This window comes from Crocodylus siamensis, chromosome 13, assembly GCF_052110815.1.
Source record: "Crocodylus siamensis isolate JL-2025a chromosome 13, ASM5211081v1, whole genome shotgun sequence".
Taxonomy (NCBI): Eukaryota; Metazoa; Chordata; order Crocodylia; family Crocodylidae; genus Crocodylus; species Crocodylus siamensis.
The window spans coordinates 38,300,648-38,324,437 of NC_143407.1; the positions used below are offsets into that span (position 1 = coordinate 38,300,648).

At 48.2% G+C, this 23,790-nt stretch overlaps 1 protein-coding gene across 5 annotated transcripts in view; it reads left to right on the top strand.

Moving 5' to 3' along the window:
• MYO1C (myosin IC) overlaps positions 1-23,790 on the top strand; it is an 87,283-nt gene that overhangs the window by 26,306 nt on the left and 37,187 nt on the right. For 3 of the 5 annotated variants that reach the window (XM_090024945.1, XM_090024947.1, XM_090024943.1), the window contains exons 2-3: positions 22,891-23,046; positions 23,581-23,696. In XM_090024945.1, coding sequence (XP_089881071.1) covers positions 22,891-23,046; positions 23,581-23,696 — 272 coding nt within the window. Of the gene's footprint in view, positions 1-10,270; positions 10,398-19,598; positions 19,729-22,890; positions 23,047-23,580; positions 23,697-23,790 lie in introns of those variants that run through there. The other 2 variants (XM_090024946.1, XM_090024948.1) reach the window with 2 other exon arrangements.

Consider the following 23,790-nt stretch of genomic DNA (forward strand, 5'->3'; position numbering starts at 1 on the left):
ATCTTCATCCGTGATTTGGACGAGTGGGTAAAAAGCACCCTGTTCAAATTTGCTGATGACAGTAAGATGTGGAGGGATGTGGGCATGCTAGAAGGGAGGAACAGGCTGCAATTGAACCTAGATAGGTTACAGGGGTAGGTGGACGAGAACAGGATGGGTTTCAACACTGACAAGTGTAAGGTGCTGCACCTGGGGAAGAATAACCAGCAGCATACCTACAGGCTGGGGAACTCCCTTCTCATCAGCGCAGAGGCAGAAAAGGATCTTGGAGTCATCATTGATGCCAAGATGAACATGGGCCGGCAGTGTGGGGAGGCAGTCAGGAAGGCCAACCGTACCTTGTCGGGCATCCACAGATGCATCTCGAGCAGGTCCAGGGAGGTGATCCTCCCCCTCTATGCGGCACTGGTCAGGCTGCGGCTGGAGTACTGCGTCCAGTTCTGGGCACCGCGCTTCAGGGGGGATGTGGACAACACGGAGAGGGTCCAGAAGAGGCCACTCACATGATCGGGGGCAGCAGGGCAGGCCCTATGAGGAGAGGCTACGGGACCTGAACCTGTTCAGCCTCCACAAGAGAAGGCTGAGGGGGATCTAGTGGCCTGTTACAAACCAGTCAGGGGGGACCAGCAGGCACTGGGGGAGTCCCTGTTCCCCCGAGCACTGCCAGGAGTGACCAGGAATAACGGTCACAAGCTGGTGGAGGGGAGATTCAGACTAGACATCAGGAGGCGCGACTTCACGGTCAGGGCGGCTAGGGTCTGGAACCAGCTTCTAAGAGAAGTGGTGCTGGCTCCTACCCTGGGGGGCTTTAAGAGGAGGTTAGATAAACACCTTGCTGGCTTCGTTTGACCTCAGCGCTCCTTCCTGCCATGGTAGGGGGTCAGACTTGTTGATCTGGTCAGGTCCCTTCCGACCCTAGAAACTATGAAACTATGCTGATTCCTCTTGATACTGGCACAGGCCAAATCCTTCGTTTCATTTCTCCCAGGATTAGACTTTCTGAAACTGAACAAACAACCTCACTGTCCAAGATGTGACAGTAGGGAAACCACACATTTAGAGTTTGCATTTAGAATTGGGACTTTGTACCAACCTGTTCTTGAATACACAAGGGATTGCTTATCTGCCCTCTCTGTTCATTGTCAGTGTCCCAAGATGGTTGTTTTCCTGAAATTAATTAGCTTTCACATACTAATGACTGCAGACAGCAGCAGCATAGGCTGCCTCTCGGAACTGGTTCACAGTAATTATACCATGTGGATGGGGCAATATAGTATCCGGATTGTATAGGAGACATACAGAATATTCTCCAAAATTTGTTAGTCAGTTTTGTGCAAATTAAGTAATGGTGGTTTGTACAGCAAGGTTCAGGTTCCAGGGGCAGCCATAGCACCCGCTGGTGACTGCAGTACTGCAGTGTCCTTGCCCCGGCTTGAGCTCTAGGGTGCCCTGCCCTCCTCACTTGGCTGCCTCACCTTGATGTGTTTAATTGAGAGGGAGGCTGCCTGCGGGTCCTAGAGTGAGCACCAGCAGTCCCTCCTGGACCCTGCTGGTCTCCCTTAAGCTGAGTGGGCACTCTTGTCCTGTCTGTGCCCTGGGGCTCCTGTAGCCTTAAGGGCCAATTAGTGGCTCTGACCACCCTTACACAGCACCTATGCTTCACAGATGTTCCTATGCAGTTGTTCTCGTCTCGGCCTGTACTGCTTTTTTTTTTTTTTGCTGGCCCCTCAGGCTCTAGTCCACTGTGCCAGAATGAGCTTCTGGGCTCCAGCCCATCTCTTCCATGGAGCCTGAGCCCCACGACTCTGGTATCAGTCCTTCTTGGACATCCTTGGCTCACTGTCTGGGCCCCTGGCCCTGCCTCTGCCCAGCTCTGGGCCCCGAGCCTCTGGCAGCTCTCTCTGCCTGGGCTTCTGGCTCGGTCTCCACCTGGCTCTGGGCACTGGGCCTGCTTTAGCTTTCTTGGTTGCCACCTGCTTTCGGGCCAAAGCTCACTCAGTGTCCTGGGCTCTTAGCCTTTGGAGGGCTCAGGTGCCGTTAGGACCTCCTCTGACCTCCCCTAGTGCCACACCCAAACCATTGGATTAAACTGGAACAATGGCACGAGCACGCTGGCCCTAGGCTTATATGGAGCCTGAGCTCTGCTTCTTCCGGCCAGGTGGTGCTCCCTGAGCAGGGGTTTCTGGTTAGGGCCTGAAGTCTGGTTTCCGTGGCAGCTTATCACTGCTGGAGCAGCCTCCCTGCTGCGCCGAGCAGGCTGTGCCCCACGGGCCTCTTCCCTTGCAGCCAGCTCTCCCAGGCAGAGTGCTCCTATCTGGCCGCAGGCGTGCCCCTTCCCCGTGATGGGCAGCTCCCTGCCCGGGCAGCAGCATTTGTTTGCTGCTTGCCTTCTTGTGGCTAGCCCCTGTTCGGCTCCTGCTGCCTTTTCTCTCAGTAAAGTAACGGGAGCCTAAGACTCCCTGTTACAGTTTGTCAGTCAGAACTGAAAATTAGAAACAAATGTTTAGGAAGGCAGAGATCAAAGAGCAGTTTAAATGTCTTCAGGGATTAATAAATCCATGATGACAGGCTGAATGTTAAATACTACCAGGAAGGAATTGTTAGATGAGAGGAAAAGCGTTAAGTCCCATTTGGGACCCATCCTTTTTTTTTGTCATGTAGCCTTTTGACAGGGTCCAGGTTTGAGTGTCTGGTGGAAGTCCATTTGAGGGCCAGGCTAAAGTGAAAGATTAAAAGCCCCCTCTGGGAAGCAAGCATAGACTAGCAAAGCCTTTGGCTGCATCTCCTGTAGGAAGCTCAGCAGTCTGTAATCTTCAAACAAGATAACAGAAAGCAGCACTTCTCTCTAGAGCTCTCCGCACTGCCGGCTGGTCAGCAAGCCCTCCTTTCAGGTTATGCTGAGGTGCCTCCAGCAGGTTCAGCTCAGGGGTATCCTGCCAGCTGACACCTTGGAAATCCCTATTGGGCTTTGACCACCAGGAAAAACTCTGTGGCCCTGTTGCCATATCCCTGTTATATACCTGTCCATGAGGCACAGGAGGACCTGGGAAGGCTGTGGGTACAAAATGCTTGTACACACTGCCACAAACCTGCAGTCTTGTCAACAGAAAAGTCTTGTGTGCTTAAGATGTCTGGGGATTTAGACCTAACTCACTGCCATGGTATCTGTGGGGCTACATTGGTTTGTTATCGCAACAAATCTTGGCTAGCTGGGAAAAACTATGGCCTTCCTCAAGATAAGAGTAAGGATGGAAGCTGATACTCATCGCCAGGAAGTATAGTGGAACATGCCTCTTAGCTCGCTTCCTTTTGCAGCATTTATTATAGGAACTCCCTTTTTGTAACTCGCCTTGTGGGGTTTGCAGCGAGTCACGTGCCGGTCTAAGAGCGATGCTGCAGCCAGAATTACATGGGTTATAATTATTAACTTATTTGAAATTTACATCATTCTTTATAGCTAAGGATGATATGTCGCTGCTCGTGAAATGTCAGTGCATGAAAGTGTATGGGAGCACAAAGTGGGGAACACTCGTGCCTTCTCCTTATCAGTGGATGCTGCAGGTTAGGGCTAAGGCCACGCTGTGGGCTGCACCAGTGCAAGCCACAGGCCACCCAAGTGCACCATGCCGTTGCAAGGGTGGCCCTGCCCTGGCCTGCCCCTAGCTGCTTCACAAGCCCCTTGGCCTCAACCTCGGCTCCCCAGCCACAAGCTCCCCCGGCACTGGGAGCTGTGCCATGCTGCCTTGTTCCATGGGGTGGGGGCAGGAAGTGGAAGCCAGAGGAGGGATGGGGAGAGCAGAGACCCGGGCTACTGCTGCAGCTGGAGTCATAGGGAGAGTGCTGCCCAGGTGCCCGTCATCCTAGAAATCCCAGAGGCAAAACTAATCATGGAGAGATGGATGTCCTTCTGGCAGATGTCAAACAAACACTGCAGCGCAAGACAAAGACGCAGTACAGGCCATTCTGCAGGGATTGTTTTATGACTCCATTTTACTCCCTGCTTCCTCCTTACATGGATGAACAGAGAGGCACACAGCACTTCTTACCAGTTTACTCAGATCTCCCCATGCTGCCAGGCATACTTTTGGTGGTGGGAAGAGTGCTGGTGTTCAGGGAGGAATCGCTGAATTTGAGGCATCCATGTTTACTGCTTCTGCCTCTGTGCGAGGAGTTGCCCCATGTACCTTCGCCTTTTGGGAGGCTACCCTTGGGATGAGATCCATTCCGAAAGGTGCACTTTCCTTTCCAGTACATATTTTGTCTGCTGATCATTTCCCAGTTTGCAAAAGATTATAGTGCTGATTTGGCCTTATATAGTTATTTCCTGTTATTAGAAACATTCCCCTGGGTTCTTGCTGGGGGAGTAGCAGAGGGAAATCCTGTTTCCTACATCTAAAATGCAGGGATGGCAGCACTTTTCTCACACTCCATAGCCAGTATCCATGGGGCAGGGAGGCTGTGTCTTGTAGTCTCAGGGTCTACATAAAATGGGTTTTTCCAGAAAGCTGGAGTTCCTGTTCTTGTTTTCCCATGTAGTTGGCAATGCTGAGACATACCGTTTACTCTGTCTTTCTCACTCTGCTATCTTGTCTCTGGGTATGAAAGTTCCTAATGCTTTGCCCGTGTAAGTGAGTGAATGACTGTATCAGCCTTTGGAGCGAGGAGAAGCTTGATAATGAGGAAGGAGTGGGTTCTGCTCTGGGAGTGTGCAGAGTGTGCTTTCAGAAAAGAGATTGCCTGCTGAGAGCATTGAGATACGCACAGACCTTGGATGCTTAACTTTTCCTGTGAAAACATTTTTTCCCCTTAAAAGGAAGATGTGGCTCCTGCTACTGGGAGAGACTGTTTGCGAAAGCAGTCATGAGGAATGCGTACCAGCTGAACTGAGTCAGACTGTTTGCTTTAATGGCTCTTTGAAATCCTTCTAGTTCTTGCCTCAGACTGAAAAGAGCTTCCCAAACTGCTTGCACAAACTCAAGGCAAAAGAGCACACTACATATTTTTATTATTGGGAGTGAATGGAACTGAAGGATTCAAAATAAATGGGCAAGTGGGGCATTTCTGTCAAATTCTCTTACCAGGCAGCTGGTAGCAATTACCAGAGCTCTGGGCATGTGAGTGAGGGCCATGGGACAGCCACATCCAGGGTGGTGACTGACGGCACGTGGAATGCACGGGTTGCTTTCATGTGGCATGAAGGGACTTTTAAAGGTGTGGAGCTTGTTCTGAGGCCATCATTAGTGGCAGCTATGCAATTCCTGATTCACTGATTGAGTAGAAAACAAGAATGCATGCAGAGCTCTTTGGCTTATTAAGCCGTTCTGGTTTCTGTATTCACCCAAGTGAACAGGGAGGCTATTTCTGTATATGTGCCATAGCCAGAGTTAAATACCAGTTGTTCTGCTTGTCCAGACTAATGCAAGTCTTCTGTACGGGACCTGCCACATACATAGCTACACAGTGAATCTCATTAAACAAGTCCAAACAAAGGTGTGTCTCTTTCCTCCAACTCCACAACTTTTGGGTTATGCATATTTACTTGTGGAAGAACTGGATGATGAAACCTGCATCCTCACTGTTGAAACAGCATGGATACTGCCACTCTCAGCCATTTTAAAAAAATAGTTTGATTTTTGGCTTCTGGCTTTTAACGTTAGGTTACATAGGTATTGCATTTTCAGGTTTTTTCTCTGCAACCTTGAAAGCTGATTTTCCTAATGACAGGGCTTCCACGAGCTGGTACTTTAAGACTAGCAATGTTATGATGAGGGTCCCAACAAACCAAAGGAACTGGCAATGTTGGGTCTTCCTTTATATTGCAGATGTACTGGGCCTTGGCTTTTGGTCTGATTTTTCTCAAGCAAGTAATTTCATAACTAGAGTCTATTGGCTAAGAAATGGCGTGTCCCCAGGGCCATACAGCCTGAACCCGTGCTCTCTCACTGCGTGGTTCCTGTGAGGCAGACATTTTTCACAGGTTATTGTCAGCCACAGCAGCCCCTCACGATCAAGGATGATCACTCCCGTGGGTCGAGTAGAGCTGCAGATGAGTCCGTTGATAGCTATCCAAGAAGGCCTGTCCTAGAGCCGCAGGCTCTCTGGCAGACACCACAGGTGGTGGTTAAAGGGAGGGTCGGACCATGGATTTCTCAGTTTTATTTGCTTTCCTTCCTTTTCTGTCCTTTTTCTGCCTCCAGGGTGAGACCATTTTCCTCAAAGGAAGATGTAGCTTCTGTCGCAAGGGGTCTCCATGTAGCCCTGCCCCAGGCTAGTTTTCCCCAAATTGTGATGTCAATCTCACACTCAGTGTTTGCCTTCAGGGTGTCCTAGCTTGTGTGGGAGAGGCTGGTACTGATGGCATCTACCCGGAGGTTGAGAGATGATTTTGGGATGTATGCGTTCTCTTCAACCAGGCAACAGAATCTGCAGAGAAAAAAAAAATCACACAAGAACGGTGCAACACTGGGGCTTCCCTGCATGCAGCCAGGGGTGCAGCCTTGTAGACCAGTGAGCCTCTTGGAGCAGGGCTGGCAGGAAGAGTTTCCTGTCCCCTTGCTTGCAATGTGAATTTGTGCAGGGGTCAGTTGCTTATCAACAGTGAGCAGATCTGTCCCAGGGCTCTCTCTTCCCAGGCTTCAGTGAGTCACTCCTTGTTGGAGGAGTGGAAAACCTGATTTGCATCTCTGCTGTGTAGGAGCACTGGAACTAGTTAGCCGTCCTTAGCATGAGGCACAGGTTGGCACTGACCTTAGCATAGCTGGAATGGAAGGCTTGCTCATATCGCTTTGGAGCCACGTCACTCAGGAAGCAATGTTTTAGACAAATCCTGTCTGTCTGGGCTTCCTGACCTGTTCTCATGTGCCTCCTGTTGGTGCTGTCCTAACTCAGAGCACGCTCCTCCCCGTAAGAGCTGGGTGTCTTTTGGGTATCGAGAGTGAAGAGTCTGAAAAAGTTCCTTTGTACAAAAATGCCAAGATGCTCTTGGAGAACTTTTTGGCAGAAGCTTGTCCACAAGGATATTATTCTATGGCAACGTGGCTTCTACTTCCTGTTGTAGTTTAATCCCTGCTCTGCCAGCTCTCTCTCTGCATGCTGGTTATTTTGTTCATGGTTGTAGCTTCCTCTTATCTGTGCATTAGGTGCTGTAAGATTAATATATGTTGCATTACATTTTGTGTGTGGTTTGGAGCCTTACACTAGAGCAAATGTAACACCAGAGACAGAAGACCTCAAACCTCACAGAGGTCCCCATTTAGTTCAGGGCAGGGAGGTGGTTCTTACACTTGTATGCATCTGCGGTGGTCTGTTTTGGACTCTCCCCTGTTCATTAACATTCCTGTTAGCACCTCACGCCGGTTCTTTCAAAGGGAATGGTAGGAGAGGGAATGGTAGGCAGGCAGCGGTGAATGTGGTGTGCCAGTCTCCTGGGTGCTGCTCACATGGAGAGGGAGAAGTAAGTACTCTCTGCCTCCAGAGACTTGCAGTTTCGGCCCGGGCTGTCCAGCTGGAGGCTTGCAGGCCGCTCATGGCATGCAAGGGGTTAATTTGCAGCCCCTGGCCCTTGGCCCTGGGGCTGTTTCCCCACATCACTCTGGCTGCAGCAGGTTTTCTGGGCTCCCGCGTCCTGGGGACAAGGCAGGGCTGTCTGTAGTGCTGTGGGAACCTGGGGACTGGGCTCCTGCACCCACACAATGCATCAGAGAGTGGGGGGGCAGGTCATGGCTTGCAGCCTGTGTGCTGTTTGGCCCTCGCCCATGGAGAAGTTAGACAGGTCTGTGCCAAGGTATACATGTTGATAGTGGGGATGTGAAAACGCCTCTTACCCAGAGCTGATTCCAGGTAAGGCAGCGCTCGTGCAGACTTCCAGCAGGCCATTTCTTCAGTCTTGGAGCTAAGATCATGGATTAAGAGAGCAGTCTGAAGTAGAATAAGGACCAGGTAAGAAACTGTCAGCTGCTGATCTCTGGGATGCTTTTCAGGCTCTTCCCGTTGTGATAAGTAGGTGGAGCCTATGGAAGGTCGTGCTTCTCTGAATTAGTTCAGGGGTGGGCGATTATTTTGGCCTGAGGGTCACACAGGGAGTTTTGATGAGTCCTGGGTTAGCACTCCCCCGTCTCCCGGCCCCCAGCTCCCCCACAGCAACTCCCCGTGGGTTTTGGGTGGGTGGGGAGCAGTGTTTAGGAGTGGGACAGGTGGCTGAGGCTAGGATCATGGGGCTGGGTTGCTGGGCAGTAACAGCTCAGGGCCGGGGTCCAGGACGAGCTGCAGTCTGCTGCCTGTATGCCCCTACCCTCCAGGGGAGGTGGGGGGGCGCGTCCCAGGAGCCAGCAAGGTGAGGGAGGAGGGGGAGGTGGGGAGACGTGCAGCAGAGCTCGCCCAGGCGTGTGGCTGCCCCCCACCCACGCTCTGCATGGGGCTGAGCCCTGCTCGCTCCCACCCGGGGCAGCCCACGCCACACTCCCAGCCACGCCCACTGGCCTGGTCCCAGCCTCAGCCTATTTAGGTCATAACCACAAGATCAGACATTTGATCACAATTTTCTTTTCTTTTTCTTTTTTTTAATATCAGAGAAAGTAAAACATTTCTCTGATTGTGGTTTAGCTCACTGTATTGGTGCTACGTACATGCCGAGAAAAGATTATGAGAATTATAGAACAATAAAATTATTATAGCAACATCCCATATATTGCTGCTCTGCTCTTACAGGTGCCTCTTCTTTTTTCTTCAGCTCCTGTCCTGGACGCTTGCTTTTAAAACTGGAGACCTTTCCCAAATAAGGCTACAGGACTTGGTTTTAATCTTTTCTCATGGCCTTGCTCCCTTTTATACAGTGACAGTACCTATTTCATAAGGCAGAGAAAGTGGGTTGCTGTCTAATGCTCATGACTTCCGTGGGCATGCATTTCTGAATTGTTGTGACCTCAGTTTTCTTGGAGTGACTGGTTATACTTTGTCTTGAAGCTGTTTATTTAATGTAGGCTTATTATCCATGGTGGTCCTTCTCAGATGACCCCTTTTACCATATGACCCCTTTGTTGGCTACAAAGGTCTCTTCTGGGTTAACTTTATACAAAAGTGTGGCAAAATACAAAGCAGAGGAGTTTTTAGACATGTTATACTTGCTCTTCCTGGCTGGCTGTTGTTGAACAATGCTCAAACAACTAGAAGCAAATATCCACTGTGTGCGAGTTTCCCAAATATCTATCAGTTGTACAGAAACATTGAACATTCTGGTTTGGGTTTGTGCCACTGTCCAAACAGGCACTGCTTTCAAAAAGCTGCTTGGTAAGTCCTGATAGATAGGGCAGACGCACATTGTCTCATGACTGTTTCCAATTGCAAGAGAACACAATGCATTTGTTCCATCTAATCTCTAATATGTTTTTTTAATGATCCAAGTATGAACAGTGCCTGGCACTTTGGGTGATCCCGTAGCCTTAATCTGCCTTGCTCTCAATCTAATGGCCCAGGTGGAGTTGATTCCCTTCAGGAGTCTGCTTGGCCTCCAGCACAGCGCTTGCGGGGAGGAAGGCAGAGTGGGGGCTGACTCCCTCCCACAGTGAAATGCCTGGAAGTTACCTGGAAGCCCCTGTTGGCAGCAGTCCTACAGTATCTGGAGCAAGTGTCAGGTGTCCCATCTGCACTGGTGCATTCCTGGCTTTGGGGAGCCCCAGGGCAAGACAATTTTGGCACGACACGTGGCTAGGGAGCTGTGCAAAACCCCTGCAAAGACGGGCAAGCCAGCTGTCTCTTTCAGCCATCCCTTTGATGTGCTGGGACTATGATGGAAGCTGCAGCTTCAGATGGGGGAGCCCCTGCTGTGGCCATGCAGGTCAGAGGGAGTTGGAGTTTGCTTCAGTGTAGCCCCCTTGCTCTTGCTCCAGTTTTTAGCTGCCTTTCTGAAGGCAACGTTTGTCGCAGTCGAGCCTGTCTGTCTTCTCTCCTTCCCTTCTTCCCTTTGTTCTTCCTGGCTTTTTCCTCCTTTCCTGTGGTTTTGAGTTGCAGGCTCTGGCCCAGGGTTTCCTGCTTCTTTGATTCCTCTTCTTTCCATTTCTGCCTGTCATTAGGCAGCTCGGGCTCCCTACTCAGACAGCTGGCTGCGTTTATCTTGGGTTTCAGCACTCGGTCTGTGCGTCTGTCTCTCTCATTTTGCTATTTAGAAGGGGAGGAGAATTCCTTTCGCTCTCCTCATTTGTAAAACACCCTCTCCAGAAGGCTCCAGTAGGAGCTGAGTAGGCGGGAGGGCGTGAGTCCTGACTGTGCCAAAAATGTCATAAAAAAAGCAGCTGACAGAAGAGAGAATTTGTCCTCAGACTTTGCTTTAAGAAGCAGCAGAACTGGGTCTCTCAAAGTGCTGTGGGAACAGGAAGAGGGCAGAAATGAAGTTCAGGGCCGTGGTAAGATTTTTAACTCTTTTGTTCTTCTGCAGTCCATTCAGCCTGAGGGTGTTTCAGGCAGAATATCTTATAGAGAACTCCTGCTTGAGATTTGGGGTGGGGCTTGAAGGGGTGTTGAGGATGAGTTGCACAGAGGGTTGCAAGAGACTAGGGTTGGTCTGTACCAGAGCACTGCCAGGGTGGAAAGAGGCACATGCGTCTTCTGTGTTCAGGGGAGTGCTTTCTCTGTGTTTCTCAGTGACTTGGGCCTTATCTCTCTGCCAGCCACCATGTCAAGGACAGAAAACACAGTTTTGTGGCCTGTTTCCACCCTGCTCCCTAAGGGTGTGTCTTATGGTAGGACAACTTGTAGCCAGGAAGTCTGCATCGGTATTGTGGACGTTCCAGAGAAGGGTAACAAGAATGATCTAGGAAAAATACCACCCTTGACAAGTCTGAAAAGCCTGGAATGGTTATCTAGCAGGGAGACAAATAGGAGGGAACATAACAGCGCATACAATAGGCTAGAGAAAGCACGGTGGGGATTCCTGTCCTCCCCATCTCCTAGCCCAAGAACAAGAGGATATGCAGTTAATTTCAAGGTTGGCAAACCGAGGCAAGGGAATGCATGTTTGCCTAGTGCATAATTAGACAGTAGAACTCCACTGAGGCTGAAACGCATCAAACTCCAGCAAGGAGATTCATAGATGTTAAATGGGCACGTGTATGTGCAAGAATGTCCAAAGCTTATACTTAAGGTTGGTTACCAACCTCTCGTTGAAACCCAGAGGCGTAAGGTTGCAAACTGTCAGGGATTCAGAGGAGGCCTACTTTGGAGGCAGGTTATCTCATACCTTGCTACAGCGGAAGTCTCTTGCACTGTCCTGTGTTCGATCTGCTTGAAACAGAAGACTGGAGTAGGGGGGCTCGGCTCTTCTCCAGAACGCCCCTCTGTATTATTTTAGACGCAGGGTATTCTCATTAGTGGGAGACTGCTGGTGTGCTAACAACTTGCTGGGGTCCTTTGACCCTAGCTGACTTCCTGCCCCTGGGGCAGGGGGCTGGACTTGATGATCTTTGAGGTCCCTTGCAGCCCCAAAGTCTATGACATCTATGAACATCAGCTAACATTAATAGTGTGGGCTTTGACATATGATAATTCTGCCTGAGTCTTATCACCTCTGGAGCTGACGTTATTGGCAGCACCAACACAAGTGCCCTGCTTACTGTAGCAGAGTGCTGATGTCCCTCTTTCCTCCCATCTATAGACAAGGCCTCTGAGACCACGGGGTGCTCTCAGGAAGGTGTATCATCTCCTCAGAGCCCACGAGGCCTAGGAAAGGCGTCCTCCACGGTGGATGCAGGGAGCTGTGTTCTCAGGGTGCAGCTTGTAGCAGGAAACGAGCAGCTGATCCTGTCTGGTTTAGTGCTTGTCGGGCTGTTGTCTGATGCTCCCTCTAAGAAAAAGAGGGAGTAGAAGAGTCCTTTGTGCTCACTGAGAGGCATGCTCCAATGCTGGCTCTGCCTGGACCAGATTGTTTTCTGAAGACCATCATGACATCAGATTGTTCTGAGGGACGTGGGGACTAGGTGGTGTCCAGCTCAGAGAAGGTGCTGGTTAGATGTGGGGCCCCAGTGGCATGAGCTAAGGGTAGCAATGAGGGAAGAGGCCGTGGTGTTGAGAGAGAAATACAGCAGCACTTTGGAGGGGACAGCAGAGCTGGGGCTGTAGCACTAGTGGTGATTTGAGGCCGGCTTGGAGGGGGGGCTAGTGGCCACAGTGATCCAAGTGGGCGATTGGTGCACGGCCTGCCTGTCTCGCTTTCATATACTGTACCCTCTCTGCCTGACTTTGAAGTCCACAAAAAGTCTTGTGTAACCATCTGTAAACTTGTCATGGGTCCCAAGGCTCATGACCTAAGTTCACATGTAATGCCATCATGGATGCCAAAACCAGCAGCATATATTAAAAACAACAACAACAACAACAACAAGAAGCTAGGACAGTTGTGCTACCTACTAAGCAAAAAGATGCCCACTCCCTAAATGCAAACACCCAGGATGTTGCTCTTGCAGCCTCACTGATCTTTCTGCTTGCTTCATTTTTTTTACCGCTGTTTTATATTTAGCTTGTGGACTCACTCGCTGTCTTTTGACTCCCTTCTTAAAACTTCTTGTTCTTTCCATTGCTGAGCTCTGTGCCAGACTTGTCTAGTTCCTGCTTGCTTTAAAACAAAGAAAACAAAATCAACAACATGGTTATAAAGCATAGAAGCAAATATAGCATCTGCTTTTTTCTTTTTATATAAGCAGTATTGCCTTCCCTTTGCTTCTGGTGTGTCAGTATTCGTTATCTCAGTTAGATTGTGAACTTGGTGAGGTAGAAGTCTTGCAGTCTTCAAACATCAAAGTTCCAAACATTTGACACTGTATAAATGGTAATAATGGGTCGCAATAACTGCGACTTTATTTACCAAAAATACTAAATTCCTTTCTTTATGCTTGCAGTCTTATCTGCTTCCTGCTGCATCCCCTTCATTTATATCTGCAACACAACCAGCATGATTCCTTTTCCACTTCGCACTGGAGGCAGTTAAAGGGATATGAAGCTCAAGTGGCAAAGACAGGTTCCACATCTCCAGCTTGAAAAAGAAAAGCTTCTGGTGGGCAGGTTACAGAAAACTTTGCTAAGGCAAAATAAGTCTTTTTTTCCCCTTCAGCCTGTCACTTGTATTTCTAAAGTGCTCGTTATTTAGTGGTTTAAATATGGAACCTCCTTTGTTTGTTTTTAAAGGAGTTGGCTAAGGGAGTGGCATTCCTCTGCCTCAGCCGTTTCCCAGAGTCATGTGTCTTGGAAGTGAATTCCCTCCCCACTTGGTGATCTGGAGGGCAACATCAGGAACAGAAATCCAGATTCTGAGCACGTGGCAGTGTGGAGGGCCCTGTGCTTCCAGTAACATCCCGGTCCAGACTCCAGGCCTTCTCCTCTGACTCCTTTGGTAGACATTGCTAGGAAGGAGAGAGCAAGTCTGTTGGGAGCAGCCACTGAGCAAGGCTGCCACGGTCCCATTTATTCCTCCAAGGTAGTGCCAACCCTGAATTCCAGGACCGATGATCCCTGCTGCGTGTTTGTCAAAACTCTGATCTTTTGTTGTTGTCTGTCTGAAGTGACTAAAGACCATTAGACATAGTCTTGCACTAAATCAGTGGTGTCAACCTGCAACTCACTAAGCCTCATGTGTCCTTTGAGTAGTTCAAATGCAGCTCCTGAAGAAAGCCATGTAACAGCAAGTGTATTATCTGAGCTGGGGCACTGTGCAAATCGTTGACCCAGCATGTGCATCTCAAAAGCATCCCTTTGGCTCTTGCCTTGTCAAGTCTGGCTGCCCCTGTACTAGATGTCCTTTCTTTCTTTTGAGGCTACAATTGTCAATTTTTCTTCTTTTTAAACATTTTTTAAAAAGATGCATATGCAGAATGAGAATCATCTTAAAAATTAGCTTTGAGCCAATGCAGCATCTCTTAAAAGCGGGCTATCATTACAAAAGACACTGCCGTGCCTTCAGTGAGAGTTCTCTTCTGCCGTAGCTACTGGTCATATGTTAAGCATCTGATGAAGTGGACTTAAGTTCACAAAAGCTCATGCTCTTTCTGTGCATCTTATTTAGTTGCCCTGTAAAGGCGTGACTCTACCTTTCCCTATGCTAAGTAACATGATATTTCTTGTCCCTATACTGTGTAACTTCCTGTGGCTTATAGCAGGGCTGCGCACTTTGATGATCACTGTCCAGGAAGGGCCTTGCATGTGGATGGAAGACTGCCTGCCTGACTTGGTTACTCATCCCTGATTTTAATGGCTGCTTTATTTAGTTGCCTTCTCACTGTCCTCTTCGTCTGTAGGAACTCACTGATCTGCACACTGTACAATCCCAGAACCTCGCGTGTGCTAAAGTGCTGAGGCTCATGCTAAATCAAGTGACTTGTTCTCCTGCTGCTGCCCAGCTGGGGCCTGCAAGTGTCTCTTTCCTTGGCTACAGAGTGCAGTGGAGATCGGGGAAAAGTCTTTCCAGGTGTTCATATGACAATATCTATTGAAAAATGTGACACTAGTTGGTGACGGCTTCATTGTCACCTCCAATGTAACTGTCTGTAGCATCAATAACTGTTCATTCTGTCTGGCTTCTTGCCAGCTGTAAGGAATCAACCTGGGTTTCCCTTCATGTCCATGTTTGGACTTTGTCTCCCCGCCTTTTCTCCTTCTTCAGGAGCTGGTTCTGGAATTGCTGGTTGAGCCTATTTAATATTGGTATTAGGATGAATGTGCCTGACTTGCAGTGGAGTGGCAGCCTTCTAATAGCTTTCTGCTGAATAGATATTATCCAGCAAGTAGAGCAGTGCATTATGGCAGATGTTCAAATGTGAGCATCGATTTGTTGTGTTGTAATCTCATTGGGTTTGAACAGGACTTGTGTTTCTAGATGCTGTAGGTGACCTTAAAGCCTTCCTCCACTATATAGCCCCACTCGCTGTTTGGGTTCTTCAAGGGACTCTCAGAATCCACACAGGCCTCAAGAAGAGAGGGTTGCCAGAGGCACTGGGCTGATGGTTGTTTTGAGTTTAGTTGTCACTTGCTCTTAAATGAGTAGAAACTTTTTAATCCTTTGCTGGTCTTTCTTTGCTTCTTTGAGATTGGTTGTCCAGTCACCTTTTCCTGGAGGCTCCAAAATGCTGTGGTTTGGAAATCCTGATGCAAAAGGAGACTCTCGTGGCCAGACTGCAGTATGCAGTCCTGCCCAGCACTCGGGCAGGGCAGTAAGTGGAGGTTCCCAGAACACATTGTACCTGTATTTTCCCCTTTGCATGCTGCAAGAAATCTGAGCTCATCCTCTTCAGTTACAGTGGGAAATCTTATAGAAAATCTCAAAGTGACTTGAAAAAAAAAGTCACTGAAGAAACATTTGGGAGTTTGCTGGACGGTGGATAGAAAGCACCGTGGTTGCTTTGGCGACATGCTTTGGGAGTCAGAAGCCCCAGGTCATGGGGCATCTTTTTCCTATTTCATCACTTAAACAAGCTAAAAGTAAAATATGTTTCCATCCCACAACACTATGTAATGAGTCACCTAAAACAGTGGTTTTTATCAGCCCTCAAGAAGCAGCACTGTGCATTCAAGTGCCATTGCATTCAGTGGAACTAAATCCTGTGGAGACCAACTCTGATCCTTCAAGCTGGCCCTATGAGTGAAAGCACAGGTGAGGCTCTCAGCTTGCCTAAATCAGTGTTGCTGCATGGCGCTGTACCCGTTTACATCGCTGAAAGTCCCGCTCAAGGCATAATTACAGAGAAGAAAAGACCTGTGGAAGACGTGCCACTTGAATTGCACTGGCCCAGAACTAACTGCTTTTGCCTGCCTGGCTCTGCGCCACAGTTGTGTTGACTCTTCTGGAGAAGCGATTAGAAGCACAGAGGGTTAAAATAGACTAGGGATGACTCCCCTGAGACTGTACCCAATTGCAAGTTCAGGAAAATCCAGCCTGCAGCTGTGTTAGTTGTGCAGCTCCCTGAGTGGAAGGCCAGGGACTGCAATGCAATGTTTCATAGTTGGTCAGGTTGGAAGGGACCCGAGCAGATCATCAAATCCGACCCCCTGCCACGGCAGGAAAGACCCCAGCAAGGTGTACATCTAGCCTCCTCTTAAAGACCCCCAGGGTAGGAGCCAGCACCACTTTTCTTGGAAGTTGGTTCCAGACCCTAGCCGCCCTGACGGTGAAGTTGCGCCTCCTGATGTCTAGTCTGAATTTACCCTCTGCCAGCTTGTGACCGTTATTTCTAGTCACTCCTGGCGGTGCTCGGGGGAGCAGGGACTCCCCCAATGCCTGCTGATCCCCCCTGACTAGTTTGTAACAGGCCACTAGATCCCCCTCAGCCTTCTCTTGTGGAGGCTGAACAGGTTCAGGTCCCGTAGCCTCTCCTCGTAGGGCCTGCCCTGCTGCCCCCGATCATGCGAGTGGCCTCTTCTGGACGCTCTCCATGCTGTCCACATCCCTCCTGAAGTGCGGCCTCCAGACCTGGACGCAGTCCTCCAGCTGCGGCCTGACCAGCGCCGCATAGAGGGGGAGGATCACCTCCTTGGACCTGCTCGAGATGCATCTGTGGATGCACGACAAGGTGCGGCTGGCCTTCCTGACTGCCTCCCCGCACTGCCGGCCCATGGTCATCTTGGCATCGATGATGACTCCAAGATCCTTTTCTGCCTCTGCACTGACAAGAAGAGAGTTCCCCAGCCTGTAGGTATGGTGCCGGTTGTTCCTCACAGGTGCAGCACCTTGCACTTGTCAGTGTTGAAACCCATCCTGTTCTCGTCCACGCACCCCTGTAACCTGTCTAGGTCTGATTGCAGCCTATTCCTCCCTTCTAGTGTGCCCACTTCCTCCCATATCTCTGAGTCATCAGCAAATTTGAGCAGGGTGCTTTTTACCCCCTCGTCCAAGTCGCTGATGAAGATGTTGAGCAGTGCGGGCCCGAGGACCGAGCCCTGGGGGACCCACTGCCCACGTCCCTCCAGGTCGAAAATGACCGTCCACCACCGCTCTCTGGGTGCGGCCCTCAGGTTAGGTGCTTAGGAGGGCAGTCTGAGAGAGGAGGCTCAGGCTCTCTAGAGTCTACTAACTGTACAGTCAGGGCGATCAGATAGATTGCTGGGAATTCGGGACCCCCGCCCCCCTCGTTAGTTCTCAGTGGGCATGAGGCCCACCCTCAGTCCCTGCCCTGCCAGCAATGCATCACATCTTTAGCTTTGTTCCACCCACACTTGTAACACAGTACCTATTCTTACAGTGTTGCAGAAACAGGTGTTACTTCATCTTGGATATTGTCTTTGGACCAAAGTGGAGCTTTCTAGATACTTTGGAAGATGTGGTTTCCCCTGGTTGTGGCAAGTGCCTGCCATGTCTGCAAAGCATTTCTTGACCAATTCCAGAATGGTTCCTTTGTCTCATAAGTGATCCCAGTACTCCTGTGACTACACCGCCGCAGAGTTAGCCTCGGCAGTGTTTCTGCTTGCACAGTTTTGCAAAGATGCTGTTGTGAAGCGGATATGGGACAGAGACCGCACCAAGAGATTTGAATCTACAGTCCACATAGAGGGAGAGGGAGAGAGAGGGTGTTTCTCTCCCTCTCTCAACCTGCCAAGTCTAGTAGGATCCCAGTTGTTTATCCCTTATAACTTGTTGTGAACCAAAAGAAAAACAAGTTTTGGGTGGAGACAGGAAGCCAGGGAGCAGACCCCCCTGCCCCCCATAGGTAACATCATATTGAGTCATTCTCTGTCTTGAATACCTTTTCGATTTGTCAGTAGGTAAGAGAAACCATCCCCTTCTGGTTTCCCAAAAACTAGGGAATATGATGTCCTCTGTTCAAAGTGGAAGTGCCACTGATGCCAGTGAAATTTTGTTCCAAATCAAAAGGAGAATATATGACCCTTATGTCCATTTGCTAGTTTCAGCTTCCAGCTCTTGGATCTTGTGTCCTTTTCTGTTGGACTAGAGTAGCTAACATTCTAGTTATCTTTTCTTTAGCAACATATTGTCAAATCTGTTATCATTCAGTGGGAAAACTCATTCCCCTTTAGGATCCCTGTAAGTTCTGATATTTAATTCTTTTCATTCTGTATTCTCCTTTTCTCTCTCCCCATTTTTTGCCCTCTGCAGCCTTTTCTGTAGCAGTATCCAGTTTTCATCCAGATGCAATACTTTTGCATCCCATCTACTGAAATGTTGCGTAGCAGAATAGTTAAAGCTGTAGTGTTACATTTGGAAGTGAACAGCCCCGTACAACAAAGAATGGCACAGAGAAGTACAAGCTGCTCAGCCATTGTTCCAGATTTCTGGCCCACTCAGTTTGCACTGAGTTATGCTTAGAATCTGTCTTAACATCTCGGAAGGCACAGAGCTCTAAATTTAAGCTTAGACTGTGTCACGTGGGCTGGCAAATATATTTAGGAAGCTAGACCAGGTCTGTGGGCCCATTTATTTAGTGCTCAGCTGCAAATTGAAGCCATGTGACTGCACCTGATTTATTGTTTAAAACCTAAACTCAGTTAAGACAAAAAAAGTGTGAAAATAAACATAGCCACTTTGTTCCTGATGAGCCAGAACCCTAGGAACTGAAAGAGTAAGACATACACTGAGGAAGGTAGAAGGTACTTATCTGTAAGTGCCAGCCTCAGAAGGCATATCTGAAGAAAAGGATTCTTTCTTACGAAGGACTGATTCCTCTTTCTTTCATATTGGATATGCTCGGTTTGCATTGATGTGTCCTGAACTTTAGGGGGTGGCTGATGAAAACGGTTGAATCTGTTAAGTATTTCTTCTTTTCTTTTCGTTTTTTCCCTGTGAAAGTCTCCAGAAGTCTGGTAGCGTATGGTCTGTCGTAGCTGGGATGGCCCAGAAATTAGGCAAGAGGCAAGGATTTTTTAGGATGATGTCTTTTCTTGGACCAACTGTGTAGTGGGGATAGAGCTAGACAAGCTTTTGAATGTCTTGCATGTTATTTAATTCTATCCCAACTACAGAGTTGGTCCAGTAAAAGATATTACCCAAAGGAATCCTTGCCCTTCAGAATGATGTAAATTTGGATTAAGTATGTAGGTGTGGGCATTTGGAGAGCTATAGGTACATAGGACGTAAGAAAAGAAAGCCATGCCTGGGTCCTTCCACAGACAGTAATTCCATTCATAAATGTGTCAGGCCCCATTTGAAAATGTGCATTTGGGGCTTTGTGTGGTGGGTTGTGTTTTTTTCCCCCCCACTGCTGATCTTATTGAAAAGGTTAAACATTCTCTTCCAGCTTCCTGCCTATATTTATTTATGGCCAGTTTATATTAATTTGTTCCTGTGCCAGCATAGTCCTTTAGTTTTGGAAAAATCTTGGCATATTACTTGAGTGAAGTGGTCTAGAGCTATGCTGGAGCCTTTGGCTATTTGTGGGATCATGTTCTTGTGGCTGGATATGAAAGAGGCTACATGGAGTGTATTTAACGAAATGGAAAAAAAATGAAAAGCATCGGTGAATGAGTGTTAGAGATGGAAGAAGCTGATGGGTTCCATATATTTGGTTCCCCAGTGGTCTTTTATGAACTGTTCCCTATTGTACATATTTATTGTACTGCATTGTTGTATTCCAGTCTGCTAAGTGCTGTCTGTACATGTGCGGGATGATGTCATCATTGCCCCGACGAGCTCTCCGTGGAAATGTCCATGTTGTCAGCTCAGCTCACCAGCACTGTCAAGTGGGAACCGGGCTTTCAACAAGAAGGGATGTTCTTGGGACATAAAATCATTTCCTTTAACAGGTACCATCTTAGCGGCGCTCACTTTGTTAGATAGCAGGATGTCTGGGCTATGGTGCATGTATCCTTCGCTGGGTATGTATAGTACCCAGTGCAACACAACTCTGATCTTGGCTGGGCTTTCTCGGTGAGATGCGTTCCCAAATTGAAGGATTCAGAACTGGAGGGCAAAACTGCGGCAATCAGCTTTAAATTGGAAGAGATTTAGCTTTAAAATTGTAAGGTTCTAAAAAATAAAATCTAGCAAGCTTTTTGTTGGCATTTGTTTTTAAAACACTTCAGGTTATGTTTGAGTCAGGTGGCCAGGGCTATATTTTTTGAATGAATATTGGGAGGCTTCTGTAGTTAGAGGACCCCCCAAAAGCTGGTGCTTTAAGAAATTCGGCAAATATGCAAACTTTGACAGTTATGAGCTGGTAGCACCAGGTACTACCATAATGCTAATAATTTAAATTTGATATTTTTTTTACATCCACTATTGATCAGTTTTGTAAAATCACCAGTCTAACATTCTTATCCCACAGTCTGAAGTTATGAGCCCAAGTCCCAAAAGCCTCGACTCATCCCCTGTCCGGGCGGACTGGCTTTTCATTTTTCCGCCAGCTTCAGCCATGTGTTCAGGATAGCTGCATTATGAATACAAAGTCTGTTACTAAATGACTTCCGGAGTACATTACCAACTGCGTTATTCACGTTCATATTTCAGTTAGTAAAAAAAGCCCGTTCTAGGTGTAGGTGACAGTGTTCCAGGCGGGCCAGGTTGCCGCATTGGCATGCCCTGGAACTAGGGTCTAGTTTTCTGCAGGGTACAGACTGGCGGTTGTCATCCGCTGCCGTTCCTCATCTTGGAATCACTTTCTACATTGTTGACTTCTTGGTTTCTCACATTTGTTCGGGGTGAAATTGTGCTGTGCCCCAGGGGTGCGCAGGAGAGGAGAAGTTACCCCTCTCACACTCATACACCCACTCTTATACCCTACATGTTTCCTTCTCTTCTGTGATGACTTGATGGGGCAAGAGACATAGGGAGCTTGTCTCTGCCATGTTTCTTCTTTTTTTGTAGCCTTTGCCTGCTCTGCAAACAGTGCCTACTGTGAGTGCAACAACTTTCTTCTCTGTGTCTCGTGCCAGCTAGAGCATCTGTCATATTAAATACCTTACCTAAAAATGCAACTTGCCTGTCTGTTCAGCCTAGCCATTTTAAAGAGCTCTGTGGCACTTTTTGATGCAGTTATTTGGAGGAAACATGAAGCTGCTCTATGCGTTAACTTTCAGAATACTTAGTAGTGCCTGTGCAAACAATGCTTTGCCTTCCCTGCTCTTACTGAATGGTATATCAAAAGAATGTGGTTAGAGTCTCGCAGCAGAAACCACGCAAAAGTCTGGTTTAATGTCACCTCTCAGGAAATCCTGACAGACGAGAAGTCTTCTTACTGGTGAGGGCGGCGTTCTCTGAAGGGAGTCCTGCTACATCAATGAGACTTGTGCTCCTCAAACTGCAGTCGGGGGGGGGGGGTCCTGCATGGTGGGCTTTTCCACAGCAAGATACTGAGGCGGCATAAAGAGACTCCAACTCCTGCTGGGAGTATCTGCCGAAGCATAGCAGGGCATGCTGCCGAGGAGGGGGAAGCAGCCGGCAGAGTTCTAGGTCGTGGTTAGGAGTGTGAAAAGGTACAGAAGAAATCCCTTTCCCTTGCAGTCTGTGTTTATAGAGGAATCATCATTTGGTTTGGGCTGCAGGCAGAAATCAGAAGCAATGCCTGGCTTTGATGAGGACTTTGTCCTCCTCTGATTAGTCTATTGCAGTAACACTGGGGGGGGGCACTCTAGGTCAAGTCAGGTGTCTCAGCTGTGTGGAGCATGACATCCAAATCTTGTAAATTCTCCTTGAGAGGCGAGCAGTGGCATGGCCCTTACGCTGGGCTCAGTCCTGGATTTCTTTTCCAGAAGAAAATCTCAGCTGAACTTCATCTCTCTAAATCATTTGTGGCATCAGTAGGATCTCTTGGTGAGCAAGAAACTGAAGTTCAGATCTATCCAATGGCATATTCCAGAAGGGCACAAACTGGAGTATCCTCTCTCACCATGTGCCCTGTGTAAAATGGAAGTAGGTTCATGGGATGCATCAGAAGTACAGCAGGGCGTTTGAGCGATTGTCTCTCTAAGTCCTGAAGAGAAACTGTTAGGATACTTGGCAAATTCATCATACTATTGCAGATAGTAATTTCTCATCCAGTGTTGAACAGAGAAGGAAGTGCAGAAAGAACTGTCTGATACAGATAAACTGCTGTGTCCCAGTTAACTTCTGATGAGACTGACTGGACTGCACAGGAAAGACTTGATCCACAGAGGGCAGGGTTATTTATCTCTCTGCATCGCTGTCAGAGGGAAACTTATCTTCTGACTTGCTGAAAAAGGTTGACTTCCCCAGTGTATGGGGAGTATTAAAATTGCTGCAAGAGAGAAGTGAATGTACACAGGAGGTTGGGAATCACTAATAGTCACTTCTCCTGGGTCCTAAACTTCAGAGGTTTCTCAGTAGATATCGTGCTGAATGTGTGTGTGGCTTAACGGGTTCTGTAATGTGAGGACACAGACCCAGGAGACAAATAATCGATGTTTGGGACCCAGAAGTCTGCTTATCTCAAGGGGTCAGACCTCAGGGCATTTCAAGGAAAGAAATTACCTCTGCTGCTTTTCAGAATCACTCTTACCAAACAATCCTTGGGGAAACGTGGAGTCGGTTTTGCTCTCCTTTGCCATGTCTTCCCGAGACACTGACGGTGCAGTCATTACTAAACCAGAGTTACTTTGCGGTACTGGCACTAAATGGCTTTTTCATGACCCTGACTGTGCAGTAGCTCAAGACTACCGTGCAGCAGTGTCACATCACAGTTGCTGCCACACGACACATCAGCGCCTCGTGTAGACATGGCCCTTAGGAAGTTTACTTGACCCTGTTCTGTTACTGATTGGAGTTTTAACAGTACAGTAACTTTCTCCCAGAGCTTACCCATCTTCTGTCAAACTGTCCACTGCAAGTGTAAAGTGATGGGAGTTTGCTGTACTAAGAGTTCCTTTGTGTAGTCTGTTCTTGTTGATTTTTGTGGGTTGCATGTCAGGGAAGGCTCAGCCTGTTGGCTTACTTTTTGGTTTTGGTTGCAGGGAGCAGGGAGTAACGGTATCCGGATGACAATGGAGAGTGCTTTGACAGCCCGTGACCGTGTTGGGGTTCAGGATTTCGTCCTGCTTGAGAACTTCACCAGCGAAGCAGCTTTCATTGAAAACCTGCGTAAACGATTCAAGGAGAATCTGATCTATGTGAGTACAATAAAGGACAGATGCAGCAATTTGTGGTGCTGGCATGGGTTTTGAACATGGTAGCATCTATCCGCTCCCGTTCACCTGCCATTGCGTATCGAGTGTAGAGCCCAGTTCTCAGGCGTATTTAACACGTGCAGCTCCAGCTGACTTCAGTTGGAGGTATGATTACTCAGCACTACTGAAAATGTATTCTTTTTTGGTTTTCAACAAACCAAGGCTTAAGCTGAATCACAAATAATGGTTTGAAGGGTTAAAAATAACCTGGTGCTCAAACTGCAATGCAGGGATAGCGAGAAGCACTAATGTAGTTTTACTATTGCGTGGCGCATCCTGAATTCTCACATTCGCTACTTGTGAGTGTTTCTTTAGTTCCCCAAGGTATGCACCGTTTCTGCGGCTAGCAGCATTCCAGGTGCTTTTGCTGCAGGTGGAGTCTGAAACCCTGCCTGGGATTCTGAAATCATTTGTCAGGCTTTGGTAGAAGCAGAAGCTAGCTTTTGTGTAATCTCTCGTCCTCCTGCTCTTTTTCAGACATACATTGGCTCAGTCCTAGTGTCAGTAAACCCATACAAGGAGTTGGAAATCTATAGCAAACAACACATGGAACGATACCGTGGCGTCAGCTTCTATGAAGTGTCTCCCCACCTGTAAGTGGCCTGTGGGTAAATGGTACCCTTTGTGCCATTCCCACCTGGCATGTTTTAATTCCAGCATTCAGAAAGCCAAGGAACATGGCTCGCA